At 42.6% G+C, this 19,638-nt stretch overlaps 1 protein-coding gene across 2 annotated transcripts in view; it reads right to left on the minus strand.

Annotated features, from left to right (window-relative positions):
* spri (sprint) overlaps positions 1-19,638 on the minus strand; it is an 87,431-nt gene that overhangs the window by 55,194 nt on the left and 12,599 nt on the right. For both annotated transcript variants that reach the window (XM_066727844.1, XM_066727845.1), the window contains exon 3: positions 13,382-13,455. In XM_066727844.1, the coding sequence (XP_066583941.1) occupies positions 13,382-13,455 (74 nt within the window). The remainder of the gene's footprint in view (positions 1-13,381; positions 13,456-19,638) is intronic.

Below are 19,638 nucleotides of genomic sequence, written 5' to 3' on the forward strand. Positions count from 1 at the left end.
CGTCGAGAGAGACGCCAGGGTGAGAGAGAGAGAGATGAGTATGGTGGATTCGCAAGACGCATATCCGTTTCCGTTCAATGACGTTCGCCCCACTTGCTTATAAACAACTTTCCAACTATATACATGTATACGTATACATAGTATACCTATACAGCGCACGATCATATATCGTTCGTCATGCAAAACGATAGAAATGGCAAACAAAATAAAAACACCTCAAGTTTCGATAAAAAAAACGAAATTTATATCAATAGAAAACATTAAGAGCGGAGTTGTTGCTAAAATAATTTATCGTGGTCCCAGATGTATAAAATATGATGAAAAATAATAGAGGCGAGTCTACCACGAAGAGTAATAATCGATTAAGCTCGCGTCTCAAGAACTTTCAACAAGCGGTCGCTCATTCTTCGTGAATCAACACAAACATTCACAATGTCTAATGATTATAAATCATGCATTTAAAAGCGTTTTATGCGCCGTTAATCGCGCGTGTGCGTGTACGTGTAAAGAGCACACGTGCAAAGGAAAAATGCACACAATTAACCGAGCGCTAACGGAACTTTCCGACTGATTTTAATGGTCTCGTTTTTTATAACCTCCCGAAGAGCGAGGAACCTCCGAGCACACTGGCCACCTCAACGACCTTGATTACGCTCGCCTGCACATCTCTACACATTATCATCCTGCGTATACCGTACCCCCTCCAAGGCACAGATATACAAACAAGTATTTCGTCAATTAAAAAATTATCTACAATTCCAAATACGAAAATATTCTAACCTTGATTTACCTTTTTAAGCTCCCATATACAACATTCATATTGTTTTTGTTTCGAAAGTTGAAAAAGAAAGAGAGGCTCGCGCAAAGGTGATGAAAATAAATAAAGAAACCATCGGGAGGAGGAGGTAGAACAAGGAGAGATGCTCTTAAGTTCTTAACTCGAATGCAAACGTACCTTTTACGCTTTGCGTCGACGAGGCCGATGATCGCATCGAAGAAGAGCATGATCCTTGAGAAAAGACTGTTGCTCTCCTTCGGAGGACGAGACCGAGGAGAGATTCCGGTGCGTTTGGTAGCCACATGAGCGGAGACTTGGCACGTGGAGCGCATGAGAGACTCGGTCGAGTTACGTCAGACAACTTTTCACCGTCGCATCGCGCCAATGGCAAGCGTGTGTGTGTGAATCAAACACATACACACAATCAACTACCAACGATGATCCATCAAGGTGATAGAGTCGGATCGATCGACGATGGTCGATCGAGGATGCGCGTGACACACGGAACAATGCCAATTGATGAAGAACGAGACTCCGGCTAGCGAGACTGGACTAACTCGACGCGAACGACGACGCGACGGAGCTTTGCGTCTCGGCCTTCTGGCGATAGACGAAAATAGAATTGGACTATAATTTGCGAATCGCGCTGGCAGAGGACGCGAACGAGAGGAGAGCATGGACGGTGAACGAGTCGCACCGCGGCTGGAAAGCGGCCAAAACTCCGTAAAGATACACCGAGAGCAACTTAGCCACCGACTAGTGAAACTAAATACATATTCTCAACACGCATCCTTATGACAGCTCATCGTTTCCCATTAAATCTCACTCTCGCTCTCAGTCAAGCGCGCCTCTATATACCTTATCCGATATTCCCGAGAATTCCCTCCTAATCTCTGCTTTCAAAAGAGTCGCAAATTATTATTTACAAATGTATATTTCTTCCCGTGTAACATGGTGGCTGTTTGAAAAGTTGTTGAGGAAAGTCAACAGAAGGCGCATAGCGCTTAAAATTTGTCGCCCTTCATAATTTGCTCCAGATAAATATTTGTCCAGGGTGGATCATCACCAACGGGAATATCGTTTGCGTGTTTTCGTTCGTGTCGCGACGCGGGCCGAGATAAAAACAAGTCGACGGATGAAAGCGGAAGCAACAGAAAACTCGCTCGGAGAGCCTCGTCCTTTTCTTTTAATTGCGACAGAAATTGCATTCGAGCGACTAAACCGCGCTTCATTTTTCCCCCGGTCATTATTTACTGTCTGTCCGTCAGTGAAAATATCCTTCTCTCCAACTCTGCGAGTAATTTCGCCCACGGAGCTATATTGCTTTTTTCAGCTGGATATCAAAGATGCTCTTCTTGGAAGCGAGACAAAGCTCATAGGGTAAAAAGTCGAATGTTTTCGTAAAGATTGAACACTGATCAAACATATTGCTGACGAAGAATGAATCAACGGTTATTATTTTCTATATATAGGTTTCTAAAAGCGTGAGACAAGAATTCTCTGACATTTCCTGTATACGGTCCGATTATGACCTCTGGAGGACGAAGGATATTTCTCTCTCGAACAAAGGATATACCCTCCCGTGGTTCAAAGTGCCCAACACACGCTACCCATGAATTTCTCTCTCTCTCTCTCTCTCTCTCTCTCTTTATATATAGACATACTTGAATTTTCAGATTAGGGAAAATAGTGGGCTGTTAATGTAGAATGATTATTGTGCCAATTGGCACGCGTGCCAGTGACATTGCACGGTGGTCCCTGGTAATTAGTGGCTTTTAACCGCAGATTTCGACGCGAGTGAGAATCGAGCGATTAGTTTTCATCGGAAGGGTGGATTGTTTTCAATGCTGCGAATGCGAACAAACGATACTTACGGTGGTATGCTCACCCCCCTCCCTCCTTTACCATCACTGTAAACGATTGTTATTCTTGTCGATTGGACTCCGCCCCTCCCCCCTTAAATCCTCCCGTATAACACCTCCCCCACATTCGTTATTCAAATTTATACAAATGACAGCCTCGCCAATCCTTTGTCTCAAAGACTTATTGATTTTGAGCCGCGCGTGGCAAACCTGATTTATATCGGGGCTTCGAATCTCATTTGGACGGTCGTTTTTTATATCGAAAGGGGTCGACCTGGATGGCGAATGACATCGATTGAAACGGACCCGTTTCAATTTGCAAGATTCAATTCTAATTTGTATTTCTGTAATTCGCGTCCAAATCGAATCTGCGCGGCCTCGGACACCTGGTACCACCGCCGAAATCTCTTTCGTCGGGCGAAAAAAATCATCCCCGACCGATTTTAAATCGATTCCTCGAGAGAAAATTCCTCGTCGAACGACGCGGCTGAGCGAGGGTCGAGGTTTTATCAATGGTGGAAGATAAATTGGCAAATTTGTCAAATGCAGCTCCGCGTAGAGTTACCGGGATAGATATAGAGAGCGATGTCAGAGAACACGCGGAATCGCCTCTATCGATTAATCCTATTACAGTGTTACAACCGAGAATGAAATTTCATCCTGATTTTAGCGATTCGAGTATAGCTTTCTTAACTTATTCCCCAGTAAACCCTCGACCAGAGATATATATATATATATATAGCACAGCAACGTTATTTTTTGGTTCGTTAGATACTTTGGATCCGTCCTTCGGCTAAACTCGATTCACTTTGAGTGAATTTAATTTCTCGCTAGGCTATACATGGGACACTTTGCAAGGAAGCTTCGATCTTGAACGAGTTACGGAAGTTTATTACGTCACAGGCTTGACAAATCAATTTATTTATACATGCCTCGAGTCTTCAAAAATTGCACGGTCAGAATTCTTCCATTCAACTCTTTCTTTCTTATATAATTATAATATTGTTACTACTTGTTAAAATATTAAAAAGGCACAGTGACGAACGTCTTAGAGATTAGAGTGCTACGAGTTTTTAAAGAAACTGTGTACAGGTATGTATACTATAGGAATATATATACTCGCGGTAGTACAGCAGGTATTCAAATCCACGAAAGGATATAGAAAGAGGTTTTTTTAACAAGTGTCGCAATCGAGTCTTTGTTCGGATCAAGTTTGACATTGGCCAGGTACACATGCACGGTTTTACCCACACGAACAGTCAGAAACGAGGGACTGGCTCATGGCTGTCGTCCGCAGGTCTGGATTTGTTACTAGAGACGAACGGACGTTGGAATAGCAACTGGCTGCGACGTGGCAGCTTTGCGAATAATCGAATGCCACTCGACGAGCCACCAACCAATCGAAATTGCGCAAGAGAAGAGGGCGAGTTAAATCATTCTCAGGCAGATACCGTATAATAATAAAAATCCATCGACGGTCTTAAAAATACGATTGGTTCGCACGGACGTTTCCCCGATATTTACCATGTGGACGACCCCTCCCCCCCCCCCCCCCCCTCGCCGTACCGCGCCGGTGCAGCCAGGCGCACGAGTTTATAAGTTTAGCTCAAATATTGGCTCGGCCGGAATCATTGCTGTCCCAACTCGCGTACAACAAAGATATCCAATATAACGTTGCAAAGTGGAGGGGCGAGATTTAATTTGAGAAGCCAACGAATCTGAATGAAAGAGGAAGAAATCAATGGAACGAAATTCATGTTTTTAATGACATAGGTTTGTTAATTATCGAGCTTTCGGCTGCTACACGTTTTAGCTTTTACGTTATTATGGCAAATGAAGAGAAATTTGGCCAACGTGTACGAGACTTAACCAAGTGGCGGGTATAGTTCCGCATCGCGAGCAGGGCTGCGTGCATAATTCAACGTTGGCCCGGTATCGATTGAGTTGCTCCTCTCAACGAGACTGTTCGTAGCTTCATATACCACAGGGTATACCGACGGCGCGCGTTACCCGATAAGAGAAAAGAAGGAAAGAGGAGAAAAAAGGAGGAAGAAGCGAGAGGACAAAGGTTGGACCTCTCCGAGAAAGCAAAAAGAAGAAACGTCCTCTGAAATATTTATAAGCATCGCGTGTGTACTAGGTGCCTCGAGTTTCATACTTTCTTTCCGCTTGGATTTATCAGGTTTTTTCTCGCGAAAAAAAAAGTTGGTTTATCAATCTCGAGAGGACGAATCAAAGGAGAGTGGTCTTCGGGAAATTGTCATCAGAACTTGTGTACACGGGAAACGAGTGACAAGGATCGAGAAAGTTTTATAAGAGAGGGCAGGCAAAAATTGCTGCAAGCCTTTGTGGAGAATAGCTTAGCGCGCTTAATAAGTTTTTCTTTATATATACTTGGAGAACGTATATTGGCGCGAGAATCCTGGCGGAAAGATAAGACCGATAATTCATGTTTTACGTCCCGCAATCGTGACTCGGACCCTTTCGACGAGTATTTTCTTGGCCCATTCTTCCGCGCCGTTAGAGGAGAAGAAAGGGGAGCGTGGAAGCTGTTACAGAACGAGGACTCGAGGATTTTCGCGTACGCGGCCATTTTATTCCACGGTGCGTGTCTCCGCGCCATAAAAGTCAGTCGGCTAGATTGGAAAATCCGGAAGCAGCCCGAAGGCGACCGTAAGGTCGGAGAACGAAGGAAGCGGAAGAAAATTGGTGCCAATCGACGGATAAAAAGAGAGTCCGCCTTTTTACGACGCGGATGTGTGCGATTAGCCACCGCGACGCCCCCTCCTCTCGCCAAGGGAAACTAACCAGCGATAATAATATTTTATACAGGCGTTTAGAATCAAAACTATCGCTATATGTATATTAAAATACTCCTCGAATTTAACTGTTGCTTCCCCTCCTCCTTGATCCGCGCAAGAACAAAGCTCTCCTATTCTCTATCTTTCGCTATGTCAAATAATAACTCATGTATATAACATAATATCAATGTTCCTGCATAAATTAGGTTAGATTAGAGGGGAACGAAGACGCGTTAATTTACACAAGGTTTTACAAGCTTCGTGTCAATAGGGTTAAGATTTATCGATGATATTGTCAGTGAAAACTGCGGTAGTAGCTCTTCGGATGTTTCCACGGAGGAAAAAAAAACGAGAGTGTTGTAAGACACCGCATGTTCGAGCGAATTAGTCGCGGGGTCGGTGAGGTTGCTACTGTCAACGATCAATATATTCAGCGCGACATTCCTCGACTATCTATAAGAAACGCTCCATTAAACGCATCCCAAGCCGATATTGCAGTAGGCAAGAAATTGATTTATTACGTTCGTATAGATCGTTAATTCTTACTTCCAAGTAAGATATCGGCTTCACGGTAAATACGTTACATCATTGTGTTTGTAACGTTAACCCTCTTCTCGAAGAAGGCCCCTCTAGATCCCGCTATACTCGGAAAGAGAAACTTTGGCTTTGTACAGTTTAGATACAAAGAAACTTATATATCCGTGTGTAAATCTATTCGCGTTCAAAGTGCATAAAGAAATGTCCAGAAATATGCAGAATTGTTTGTAAACATATTTTCGGTCGATAAAGTTAAGGCCGCTGAATTATGGTAAGGTATATAGCTAGGATGAGGAATGTTTCGTCGGATGGAAAGAGACAATTCTCGTGAGAAATTTAGCTGGTGGATGTGTTTTACAGAGTGAGGGGGGGGGGGGGCACAGCGAAGCCCAAGGCAGAGCAAGTGGTATAGCAGGGTCGAGCGAGCGATGTACTGCATACACTTGTGTAACCACGCCTAAGCGCATTTATCTTGAGAAATCTTCGAATCCAAGCGTAGCCTTCGCAGAATTTATGAACCGAGCACCAGAGTCCTGTCGCTGACACTTTCGGAGCTTAGCAACCGACCTCCCCACAAGCTCTATATTACTTTCTCCGCAATGATATTTGCTTTTCAAATTTACTATATATCTCTTATATACAGGGTGTCCCACGAACGATGGCCTTGCCAATACCATCGGATAGGGGACCAAAATCTAAGTAAAAAAGTTGTAAAAACTTTTTTCCTTGTACCCTTGGTTAAAAAGTTATTTGCAATTAAAGATTATCGATTAAAGTAGCCTTTCTTAAAGAGGAAGATTGTTTTGGTCGCATTTTAAGGCCAAAAATGCTAAGAGATTCTGTGAATTAGAATACTAAGAAAAACACAATGCCAAACATCCACTTGAACTTATTGGAGTGGTTGAAGGCCGATCGGCAGTTTTGAGTGCGAGCGCCATAAAAACAATCAAAACATAAACACATCATTACAATAGTCTCAAGTGGATGTTTGGCTTTGTTTTTTTCTTAGTATTTTAATTCACAGAATCATAGTATTTTTGGTCTTACAATGCGATCAAAACAATCTTCCTTTTTAAGAAAGGCTACTGTCAACGATAATCTTTAATTGCAAATAACTTTTTAACCAAAAGTGCTAGGAAAAAAATTTTTAGAACTTTTTTACTTAGAATTTCATACCCTACTCGATGGTTTTGTCATGGCCATCGTTCGTGGGACACCCTGTATATTCGCAAATCTCTCTCTCACAGGAGTCTTTACAAAGCGAACGATATTAAAATTTTTATAACAACCGAAACTCGCAGTTGCCCGGAGAAACAATGGGATGCAGGGACAAGGTAATAATGTGTCTCGAGGGTCTATGATGGTTTTCCCGCGCAATTGAATTTTTCACACTCCATTCGCTTTGGAGAAACTGTCTGCTGCTCCTCCCGATGTCTTTCCTCGTGTCCCACGCAAAATGACGCAATCTCCGAGACTCGCCGGTTGCAAGTGAGAAAGACGCGCAATGAGATAATTCAGTTTTAAAAACGTTACGTCACGCGCTGCCAAACTCAACGTTTGCCATTTTTAATACGCTTTATATTTATGTGTATACATATAGACAATAGAGATTCTCCATCAAGTGGAAACCAGAAATGGCGATAACGATCTCACTATTGATATTACTATTGGATATCGTGGATTGAGAAAATTAATCAATGTCAGCGTTAAAATTTTAAATCGTTGCGATTGCGAATCTAGCCGTCGGCCAGACATTATTCATCGATTTGGGAAAATCAGAGTTACGCGTAAATATAATAACCCTGGAGGGGTTATCGTTGGTGCTGGAATGCGAGGATCGAGTATGGTATATATATAGCTGTAGAAGGGAAGTGACTGTAGATAGATAGGTATATAGGGGGGAGAAGGTACGAGAGAGAGAGAGAGAGAGAGAGAGAGACTGCACGAGCATTTGGGAATCTATTATCGAGAGAATTAGCGGGTATGGGCCAAGGCACGTACTCGCGTGGGCTACACACCCTTTGTCTGCGAACGGCGATATGGGGTTGCAGGGATAAGGGTGTGCGCGCGGTACTATCGCGAATTCGTACAATCGTCCCCTCGGCAAACATCAGACTCGCGTTAGTCGTCAGAAATCAGGCTGGATATCCGGTGGCAGCCGGAGAAACCAAGAGAATCCCCGCGGCGAAAACTCCCACTTCCAACGCGTAGTATCGAGTTTCTCGATAATTCGCTCTCGACTACTGGACTTGGATCGGCACTCGACTACTCGCACACTTATACATATATATATATATATAGGTGTGTGCCTCGCAGATGGACAAAGCTACTCCTGAAAGGATTCTCAAGCACAGATTTTCCTCGGCTCGATTTTACAAGAGCCAAGAGACTATACGGGGACAAATGTAAATTATATTAGAACCGGATGATACCGGAATGTGTTCGATAGAATTTGCGTGACAGCGTAAACGAACGCAACGATGCATGCGAAACCAAGTGGAAAATAATCACTGGCAGATGTTGCCAAATGGTTTGGTATAGCTTTGGGACATCAATATGCAAGAGAGTATATCGTACAGGGTGTAATTTTCTGGTAGGACAGTGGAGAGCTCGTATGACAGGTATTTGGTGGTGATGCTGGTCGATCGGACGCTAGCTGCTGCATGCTTGTGTGCCACTGCGGAGAAGGAAACGGGAGACGCGAGTACCGAAGCCTGGGGAGAGTCCTGCGGCCATCCAATTTATGATCCGCATCGATTACCCTTCAAATCTGCTGCCACGGATGATTATCTTAATGATCGTGCAGACGCAAATACTGCGAGAAACGCTGATTTAACGAGATCGCAACGGTACGGGAAGGGGCTGGCCAGTTGCGGCCAATAAAGCGCTACAAATTGAGCGAAACCGTGATAAGTAATTGCAGTTTCGTCGAGCATGATTATTGTGACCTACGAGAGGATCGTTATTATATTCCGACCCATCCGTTCAATGTGTATACAGCATATCTGCCAGACAGCCAACCTTATCTCTCCACCGGTAATGAGATATTGCGATGTACTCGCGCACATTTTCCGATATCGATTTTATTCTTTTAGCTTCGGCCAAGGATTATACTCTGGTTACGACAAGAGCATCGAGATACTCTCGATTCTTGTGATTTTTAGACTATTCGTCACACTGATTCGAGTTTAATTACGCGAGCCTTCGGTGATTAGTAAATTGGATCCGGAAGAGGATTTTTATTCCAACGGATTCGGAGGATAAAAAGGCAGCCTTCGAGAGGTACTTCCGGTTGCCATTAGATTCGCGTTAAGATTGTAGATTTCGTGGCAAAAAGCGCCGGCTGGAGAGGAATAAGATATCGAATTTATACTCGGCTGTATAGAAAAAAAGCGATTTTCAAACATTCTTTTCTACGCTCGTGCGTGGTTTACGGGATTCGCTTTTGCTATCGGACGCTCGTGTTATCTGCTTATTATAGGTAACATAAATTACTTTGTCGTAGAGCGTTGAAAGGTGAGATAGGACGAGGCGAAATTAAAAATGGAGATAAAATGTTGTCGCGAGATTACGAACCGATGATAATTCAAGCGTCCTGCGGCATCGCTGGAATTTCATTTTAATTCCGAGCTCTCGCCCCTACATGCCGCACGCTACGCCATTGCTGTAAACGACAATGGCGCAGAGAGCAGCAAACTCAATCCTCCATTTTACCGATTCGGCAGAAAACTTCAAAGAGACCGCCTATGAAAGATGTAGAGGGCGGAAATTAATTATCAGAATGCACGGTCTCCGAGCGTTGAAAAATAAAAAGCCTTGTATACGGTATAAATATACATATATACATATATGAGTTACGTTAAAAGTTTCGCGTTGGACGAGTGAATTTTTGCGAGTTGGAATTTATTTTCATTGGGGGTAAAAAGAGGAGGGATGGAAAATGCGAGAATGGAAGTGATGGGAAGGGATGGGGAGGACACACAGGAGGGTTCGAGATAGGCAGAGAGGGAATTCGATGGAAGAACAGGGTTGCAGATTTGACGTGCGTGGGTATCGAGGCCCAGCCACTCCAGTCAGCCCAACCAGCTTCATGAAATTCCCACTTTTTTTCACAGCCGGTGTAGATGTCGAGGCTGGCTACGGTGGTGGTACTTGCGCACCCTCGCGAAACTACCATGACAGGTTCCGGAAATGTCTTCCCCGTCACCTCAACCCCTCGCGTATCCTGATTTCCCCTCGAACTCCACCCCCCCTCCCTCCCTCTTTACCTACCATATAGTATATATCTCGATCACTGCTCATTCATCGACTATGCTATATACATTCATCCCCTTAATTTCGTATTTCTCCTGTTCCACCCCCTCCCCCGTCCTCCTCTTATTCTTCTTTCACATCCACGCGAAACAACCTGTCGATGCTCATCGATCGGTACGATTGTTGCTTACGAGATTCGCCGGTCTTCCTCGAGATAGCTTTTGTCCGAGCGAAACAAGAGGGAACGTCCGCGGTAATTTTCATGAGGCGATGAGAGTGTTCGCAGGCATTTTCACTTCCGAATCGATTATGGTCCATCAGTCTCCTGTTACGGCCTAGGAGGAGCCGTCGAGGTGAACGATTTATCGCTATCCTGGCACAATTTGGCAAAGTGCTTCCAACTTTGAAAAAGACTGTGGCTGGCAGATGCGCTTCTTGATAGATTATTCGAGACTCCGTTATAGGAAGCCCTTGCAACTTTTCCTCCTCCCAACCGCGCGATTAGGCAAGAATTACTTTAAGCTCGTTCTAATTAAAAAATCCTCCTCCGACGCGCGCTACGCGTTTGCTTCTTCCAAGTTGTTGCCGGTTGCAGCGAACCCGTAAGATTTATTTGCCAGCACGCGCGCGCGTCAATGTGAGTCTCATTCGTGCTTTTTATGGTACAAAGGTTGCTAGATCGATTTTTAATTGGATTGAATGAAACAACGGGGGTATACCTATAGATATACATTGTACATTCGCAAGGGCTGTGCCACGACGAGAGATGAAAATTCTGCACGATGGGGAAATAAATATACGAATGTCTAACGAAGCCTACGGAATTAATAAGGATGTGCGAAATTAGCGCTGCTCGGAGAAAATGACCCAATTCGAAACATATGCTCCGAATTAAGATCATAATATTATGCATAATCACCGCGGGTCGACAGCTGCCAGCCGCCTGCCACTTCTTGGTGCTGAAAGCAGCAAATAGCACGAGGACCGTCGTCGAATAGACAGAGCTAGAGCCACTTTAATATATATATATATATATATATATATCTCTCTGGAACACACCAGGCGGGCCCGACTCTCTTAATCTTTACGACAATGCAAATTTTGCCATTTCTCAGCTACCCGGCAAATATGAACCTATTACCATTGCAACAAAAGACCGGCGCTTCATCACACTTCGTCAGACCTTAAAAGCACGAGTGAAATAAATTCACAAAATTCCATAAGAAAATAAGCATTCCTTTAAACTTTAAAGATCACTGAAGAACTCGTTTTGTATATATTTATCATGCGTATAATTAATGCAACTAATTTTGACAGCTGTTCGATGAAAGCTCTTATCACTCGTAACCATTTATCAATGCCAGCGGCATAAACACTTCATAAGCTGGAATATTCTGGATCTTTGGAGAAATTCAACATCCATTCGGGAAGAGCGTCTCCCTCATCTTTCACAATGAATACGCGCTGGCGGGTTTGTTGAATCTTTGGCTTTAACCCTACCCACCTATTACAATTTACCCCATTAGGACGCACCGATGAATTTCTCTTTATCATCTTCGCCTTAGCTTTACCCTGTACACTACGCTGTATTCTACAGGGTGATCCCAAGCCCGAGTTCCGCGAATAAGCGACATTCGTTAAAATGACATTTGTCTACCAGCGAGATCGTGTAAGCACCGAAGCGAATTAAAGTTGGAATGATTAAGAAAATTGATTTGTCAATTGGGGTCGAGAAATTGTTCCAAGAAATCCCTTTTGTAGATCCAGGCACCCGTTATATAATGTCCCGTATAGCAGCACAGATATTGCCGGGGAAAGTCCGTCATAGATCATGGGGATAGCCTTGCGATATGGAAATTATTCGTTGCGTACGCGTTCATGGGGGGTGCCGAGGAGCTTTCGTCATAAATTCAAGAAATTAATGATTAAAGTTTGGTGACCAAACCAGGGTACTTGGTAGTAAATTAATCGTCTATATAATTTTTAAGAGACTCCCATCGATCACATAATATTCCACGTCACGTTGCATAAGACCGGCTCTTAAAACGTTTATTTTCTTCAAACGCTTCGCATAATTAATCATAGCTCGAGCCTGTATAAAGTATCCCGTCTCCCTCCTTTTTGTCACGGTATATGAATTAATATGGGGCGCATTTCCCTAAATAGTCGCAGGAGTGATGTTGCGCCGAGTGGAAACAATAATGTATCTTCAGACAAATACAAGAGGAGAGAATATTACAGTTAAAATTAGTGAAAAGCACAGGAATATTATATACTTTTAAAGCAACGTCATTTTTTACTCCAATAAATTCTAAAGCACAAGAACAATAGTGTTTCAGGGTAATGTTCAATTAGGTTCTAAAATTGCTAATTATTGTTTCGACATGTTTATCGAACAATAACGATTTCTATACTGCGTGTGATTCGATATTTCAAATTATAACTTTATGTATAAAAAAATATTGGATGAAAATTTTCACTTATACACAAAATAAATAAATACAATAGAAGCATTATATAATTTACATCCAATCAGCAAATTGAAGCTTCATTTATATGTAAAAATCAATAGTAAGAAGAGTGTACTAACGGAAAACATGGAGATAAAGGCAAAAACGCCATAACAAGCTAGAAGCAGACTTATGAACGTCAAAGGAAAAATATAATTAATAACGCGATACAAGAAATTTTACTGTAACTAATATTCAATATACTATATGCCAATAATATAATTCTTCTCATTATAATCTGAATTTCTTTAGAAAAAAATACCGCACTGTTCATAGCTCGTTATAAATTACTCGATCCTTTTTTTTTTTTTTAAGAAATTACCGAGGAAATTACATTACAAATTACTGTGTGTATTTTTAAATGCCTCTGAAGTTAAGTAGTTTTTCTTCGGAGTGTAAAGATACGCCATTAAGTAGAACTATGGACATAGAGTAAAATTTGCTTTTAATATATTCTCCTTACAGCGATAGCATCATGGCGCCTGACTTTGAAGCACGCGGCGCCTAGTGGATATTACCTCCAACTCCTCAAATCGATCGCTCGTCCTCGATCCGAAAACAAACTTTCCGTTCTTCGAGCCGAAGCAAGATAAGACGTGTTAAAAAAAAGATGAAAAAAAAACAAAAAAAATCACTTACCGCTCGTAGGGCTCGGTCGGCGTACACAGCTCGCTCAGCATGCAGTCCAAATCGTTGGCCAAGGAATTTAGCAGCTGCAAAAAGGAGAGAAATACCGGTTAATTAAAATGTGAAAAATTGTACGAGGGACTAACAAGTTACAACTGTCGCGAAGAATAAATAATTTCATTAAAGGCGAGTTACACGATTCGTTTTCATTAATGCGGAGAGTGTTTACATATTCCGGGAGAATTGGCGTAGCAAGCTTGTTTATGCGTTCAATTTGAGTCGGAGCACAAGGAGAACTTTCCCCCAGTACAGCGGATCTCGATGTGGTAAACGTTGCCTCTGTATTTGCATTGTATCAGGAAACCGGAGTAAGGAAAATTAGAAGGTTTTCAATCGCAGCAAAGGCACTTTGGTAGGATCAATATTGAACGTGGGGACGTCAAGACGCCCTTCTTCTTCATATCGGATAAGGTTTCACCGCGACCATTCGAAGACGCGAGCGGAGGATTTCTGTTGACTCGCAAAGCGCGTGCGTCGTTCAATGAACGTATAGCAAACGTTACCTTTCAACATTGGTACACACTAGTATATATATAATAGCAACAAAATCGAGAATCCCGAACACAATGCATCGTACATATATAGCTTATCACCGTTTTCCAAGAGCTCTAGCAAGGTTTCTTCTACTCTTCTTGCCAGACAAGTTTCTCGCGTTTGAAACAAAGTATCGACCTCGAAGGAGGAGCTAGGAAGAGAGATGCTTTGTTTCAAATATTCAGCCTGTACGTGCCGCATGCAGAAAAATCTAGTTTCTATTAGGCGCGCGGTGCTTCGTGCATCTTTCCTGTGAGTCATGCGAGCAACCAAGCATGGAACCCCATAGAACTGCGGTGAGCCAATTAGATATTCCGGCTGTCGAAGCTTTGTAAGGCCGACGACTGGGATCGATAAATTCGGAAGGAAAAGTGGGCAACCAACGAGGTCGAAGAACCTTCCTTTTGTATGAGCCGGTTAAGCGATAAGCATGAAAATCTTATAAAAATGCATGGACAAAGGCTGCTTGCTTTGAGAGATGGAATGCTCTCGCAATGTTTCTCTCTCATCCTGAACCTTTCGCCGCTCCTCCTCTCGTTTTCCGTCCAAACCCCAACGCGACGCATTTCACCCCAAGTCGATCTCTATAAGCATTAACGAGTGAAGTTGGCTGCTCGTTCAATGGACCCAATGCAATTGGTCCTTCGTTAAAACTACCAGAAAACAACGTCATTCGACCTCACTTTTCTAGTAATTAGTTGGCCAGGGACGAGTGCCTTTGGTGCGAAGAACCCTTTTCAACGTTTTTCACACAATGCTTAACATCGGTATCAAGAAAACCAGTAGAAAATCGGCCATGGTCACTCGACAAAGTACCGCAGTATAGCTGCGTATACCGAGAAAACTCTTCAATGCTATACACTCTTCTCATCTCTCTCTCTCTCTCTCTCTCTCTCTCTTGCTGATTCTTAGCACACGAGAATAATTTTTTTACGAAGCATCCTTCGCTAAGCAATTTTTGATAAGAGAAAATATCTTTGGAATTACAGTGTACCAAGCATCCTAATTGTAAAAAGTAAAAAGAAGATAGTTGGGTAATTTTATTTGAAGAGAGGAAAATTACACAGAGCTGTAATTATTTGTTAAAATAATTGCAAGGTGCTTGTTATGTAGAAAGCTGGTGTATTGCTTTTCAATCACGGCAGCATTCGCTCTATTATTAAACGTACTGCAAAGTTTGATCGGTGGATCGATGAAGAAAGAGTAGGGAGGTCGAGACGATCGAGTCGGATCGAGGAAAGTTGGATAAAAGTCTGAAACACGTATTTGGTTGCTTTCAAGAGGAACTTCTTGGAAAGTCTGACGTGACCGATGTAAGGTGCGCTCGAGTCTATCGAGGGTTCGTTGATTATTGCTCTAAGGAGATCTCCTCAGGGGAATCGTATCAAGAGAGAGAGAGAGAGAGAGTATACACACACACACATATATATATATATATTCGACTAGGGACAAAGTTCAAGAAGCGTCCTTCAGCGGCAAATGCAACTGTGACGCCAGAATTGAAATGGTCCAGTGAAACTCATTCTCCGAATTAAACGGATTACATCCAATCAGCACTATAGACGCTGAAATCCGCGGACGCCTGGCAAATCCGGCGTACGAGACACACGGCTAACTTTGTATTCGTTCAATTTTCTCCTTTGTTTAATGAAATCCGTCCTTACGCTGGAAATTTGTCATTCGCGCACGTAGTCACGTATCGCGCACGGACGTCACGAGTTCTTGTCTCCTACTCGCAATTCTATCATTTGATTAATTGATTGAAAAGACGTAGGGTGAGAGAAAGTGTGTGTGTGGGGGGGGGGGGCGAGGAAAAATTGAAAGGTTCTGGAGCCATTTGTTTGCATACTACCACTCGTTATCGTATACTTTCCCAGCAAGATAGAAAGTCCGTATACCAGGACTGTGCGATACACGAGACGGCAGCTTCGATGGACGAGCTCTGAATGCTTTCTTTATTAAACGTAATTGGGTTATAAATAGTAGACGCGAGTGCTAAATCCAGTGCGATATCAACAGCAGATGAGCCTAGCGTGGTTCGACTTATTCCCAGAAGTTGTAAGCAAGTCAAGTCACTTGTAGGAATAGTGGCACTCTGCGGATTTGACTTTCGAGATTACGGGAATTTAAAGTAAAGTTATTTAGATTGGTAGGCGAGATACTCCACAATGGGGCTTCGCGTACAGATCGTTTCGCTGAATAATTCCTACGTCTTTTACGTATTTACGGGGAGTCGTGAAAATCTCTCGGTGAACCGCAAAAATGCACGTGGAATTACGACACTTTCGCGAGTGGATATTATCGAAGCTGGTACCTGATACAATTTTTGCTCGGTCAATGTCTGTCGTGTTTGTATATAATGCAGAAAGCGCTGCATTATTGGTTCGCGTTTCCTCGAGTTTTCTCTCGTGGCTCGCAATACATGCCTGCAATATGCATGGTACATACAAGCGTATGCTTAAGCTGTGTGTTCGATGTGTTTTTGCAGTCCGAATATGCAAAAGCCTCCCTGTAGTATTCTTTCCCACCACCAAAGACCCTTCCATCCTAACCGCACTCTCGGGAGTGTCGTCTCCCCGTTATCCGTCTCGTCGGGGGAAAAACCGTGTCCAATTAGGTTAGAATTCGGACACGAGGGACCTAATTAATACACAACTCTGACATTCTGTCCCCTTCGATTCATCGACTACCGATATTCCCTCTATTTCAGTCTCCTGAAAATTTCAATTATCGACAAATCTCGGGATTAATATTCACGAATCTCTTTTATAAAAATTAATTCCAACGTTGGCTGAGGGCAGCTTCGATGTGACAGTGTGGTAGTGATGTAGTCACATTGACCGTATTCTTCATCCATTTCTCATTCTATTTCTCTCATCCCAGGACTTTATCGAGTATAATGTTTAAACTTCTACGGATTTATAAGGATGGAAATGGAAATATATAAAAGTGATATTAGGTCATTCTAATATAAAAAATTAGATATCTACATTTGTGACAGGAACATTTTTAAAACATAATATCACTTAATAAATCATACCTTCCTGGTAACTCTTCGAGTGGTGACCCCGACGTGATCCGGACTTGGAGAAGAAAGAACGGAAAACTATCGACATTCGAGGATTTCCAAGTGAATATATTGAATTGTTCAGTAATCCAGAGAAATCACAATGAATTTAATGCGATTGCCTTGGTATAACGAAATAATAATATAACGACCAAGGACATTAATGAAAAATGTTTCTTATTGATAATGCTGTTCAAATAACAATTATTCAAACAAGTAAACGTACAGTATGTAAAAAACTTTATTCAGATAAATTTGAAGCGACAAACGGAACAGAAATTAAGATATATGCATATCGACGAAGTTCTGGACAAAAAAGATGGAATTTAGAATGGACGATCTAGACTGTGTGTGATAATATGACTACACTAGCGCCACAGCGCATTACAATCTTCGAGGAGAGCTTACGCGTTTTCAATATTGTCGCAAAAATTAATTCCCGCTGGAATATTTCAAGGGATTTCTTACAATTTCCAGAATCTGGAGAACAACAGCGATTAAATAGCAAGTTCGAGAGAGCACACAAGTTGTGTGTATATTCCTAGAGTCGTTAACGAGAAATAGACGATGTGGTTGAGGCTCGGTTTCTGTGCATACGGTCTAAAACTACTGTGATAAATATTCCATAATTCGAGGAACGAACTATTTTAATTATACGTGACTCTCCTGTTTTGAAAACGAGGCTACAAATGTTTGTAAACAGACTCGACAGCTCGTCACAGGGCTAAATGGGATTGTTGAAAAACAATATTTTCAACTCAACGTTCGAAACAATTTGACGCAAGAATTCAAGAGAGAGTGCAGTAATTGGGGGTTTTTCGAGTTCGTTCGAGAGTAGTCGACTGTAAATCGACAGTGCTGGCGCTTATTACCTACAGCTGGACAGAAACAGAACTATTAGAGGCTGAAGCAGCGTGAGCAGCGACAGCTGGTGCGCTCCATCGAGCATATTACGCGTGTACGTGCTCGCTTCTCTCTCTCTCTCTCTCTCTCTCTCTACCTATACTAGACGTATTTACCACCACCACTGCTACGCGAAAGAAGAGAGTGCGATAAGACCAAGAGTTATGTTGTACGTTCGTACATACGACGGTTTTTACACTACCGAGTAGTACCGAGATAAACAATGCACGGCTGTAAAAATATTGCAGACAGGGGGGGGGGGGGGGGGGAGGGGAATACATGAATCAAAAACAGATGCACAAGACACTATCGACAATTTTAGAAGGAAATCTTTATTCACGATGCGTCATCGGCTTCATTCAAGAGCATTCTTTGCATTGCGCAATGTCTATATTTGTTACTTTTTTCTTATATCGCGATGCAGCGCTCCGAGGAGAACCGTGTACCAACAATAGAAGCATTTTTCTCAACGCGTTTCTTTGCAATATTCTTGTAAAATCGAGTTGCTGAAAAAGGTTTATAACCAAAGGTGAAAAATACGCAGATAATTGTTAACAACAGAGAATCCAAACATATGTGACACGCACCAGTTGGCAAGTATTCACTTCCACATTGGCAACGGTGAAACTTTCCACAACAATAATTGCTCTCACATCGGGACACGAGTTAGCTCACTGAGTTTCTTCTTCTCACCGTTATCACTGTGAATCACGAAAGATTCGAGCGAGGATCCGGGATTGAAAGATTAGATTGTGTCTGGCACGGTTATAGCTTACAAATAGAAGCAGCCGCGAGTCCGATGTGCGTGTAGCGCGCCAGTCCACGTTTCACGCGGGCCCGTAAATGACTGAACGAAATGTAAACACAAATCCGCAGACAGTCGTGAACGTGTTGCCAACTAAAGCAGATAGTATAATTCTCACTGACTTGCACCTATGACGAAGTAAAACGTAACACGGACCGTGTACACACACACACACACACACACACACACACACGCAATCGAGCGATACTGCACGTTTTTCTTGGTAAAAAATAATGCGATTTTAACGCGAGTTTCCAAGAATCAGTTTTGTACGTGGTTTTGCAATAATCCAATGGAGAAGGCTTTTCGTTTCACGTGGATCAATAGACTCGAGATCAGTTTTCCTTGCACTTTCAGAATAACTCGAGTCCATCAACGCACGCACTGACTTCCTTCGTAATACAAACACAGGTGCATGGTCTGCACCGCGAGTATAGGGACAGCCGAACCAATCGATTTATTAAAATCGGAGAAACTTGCAGCTTTCTTCGACGGATCTATGCAGCGAATCGGTTAAATTTACATTTGAATATTATGCAGTCAATCGCCTCCGATCGCGCTCTCATAAATCGTTCGGTATTAACGATAAATTGTGACATTTCTCACGATCTGCGCGAATGCTGAGCCACGGTTTCCCCGTGCTATCTGGCATCTTTAACGCGCCCCAGGACTCAATGCTCGAAAGAAACATTTAATGCAGGCGAGTCGGCCGATTAAATTGAACTTTAACACCGAAGTAAGCGCGCCATTAAACCCCGTACCGGTTTTCACATTGGTCGCTGCTCGTCTCGCTCAAGCTATGACTTAATTCTTTTTGCCAAACGCACTCTTTCCTTCCACCATTTATCCACATTTAATTATCCCCCGCTTATGCCTTCTTCTCCAAATTGTTTTTCCCAC

Source organism: Prorops nasuta, unplaced genomic scaffold (assembly GCF_024137725.1).
Source record: "Prorops nasuta isolate Cenicafe-Biocafe unplaced genomic scaffold, Cenicafe_Pnas_1.2 PNAS00005, whole genome shotgun sequence".
Taxonomy (NCBI): Eukaryota; Metazoa; Arthropoda; class Insecta; order Hymenoptera; family Bethylidae; genus Prorops; species Prorops nasuta.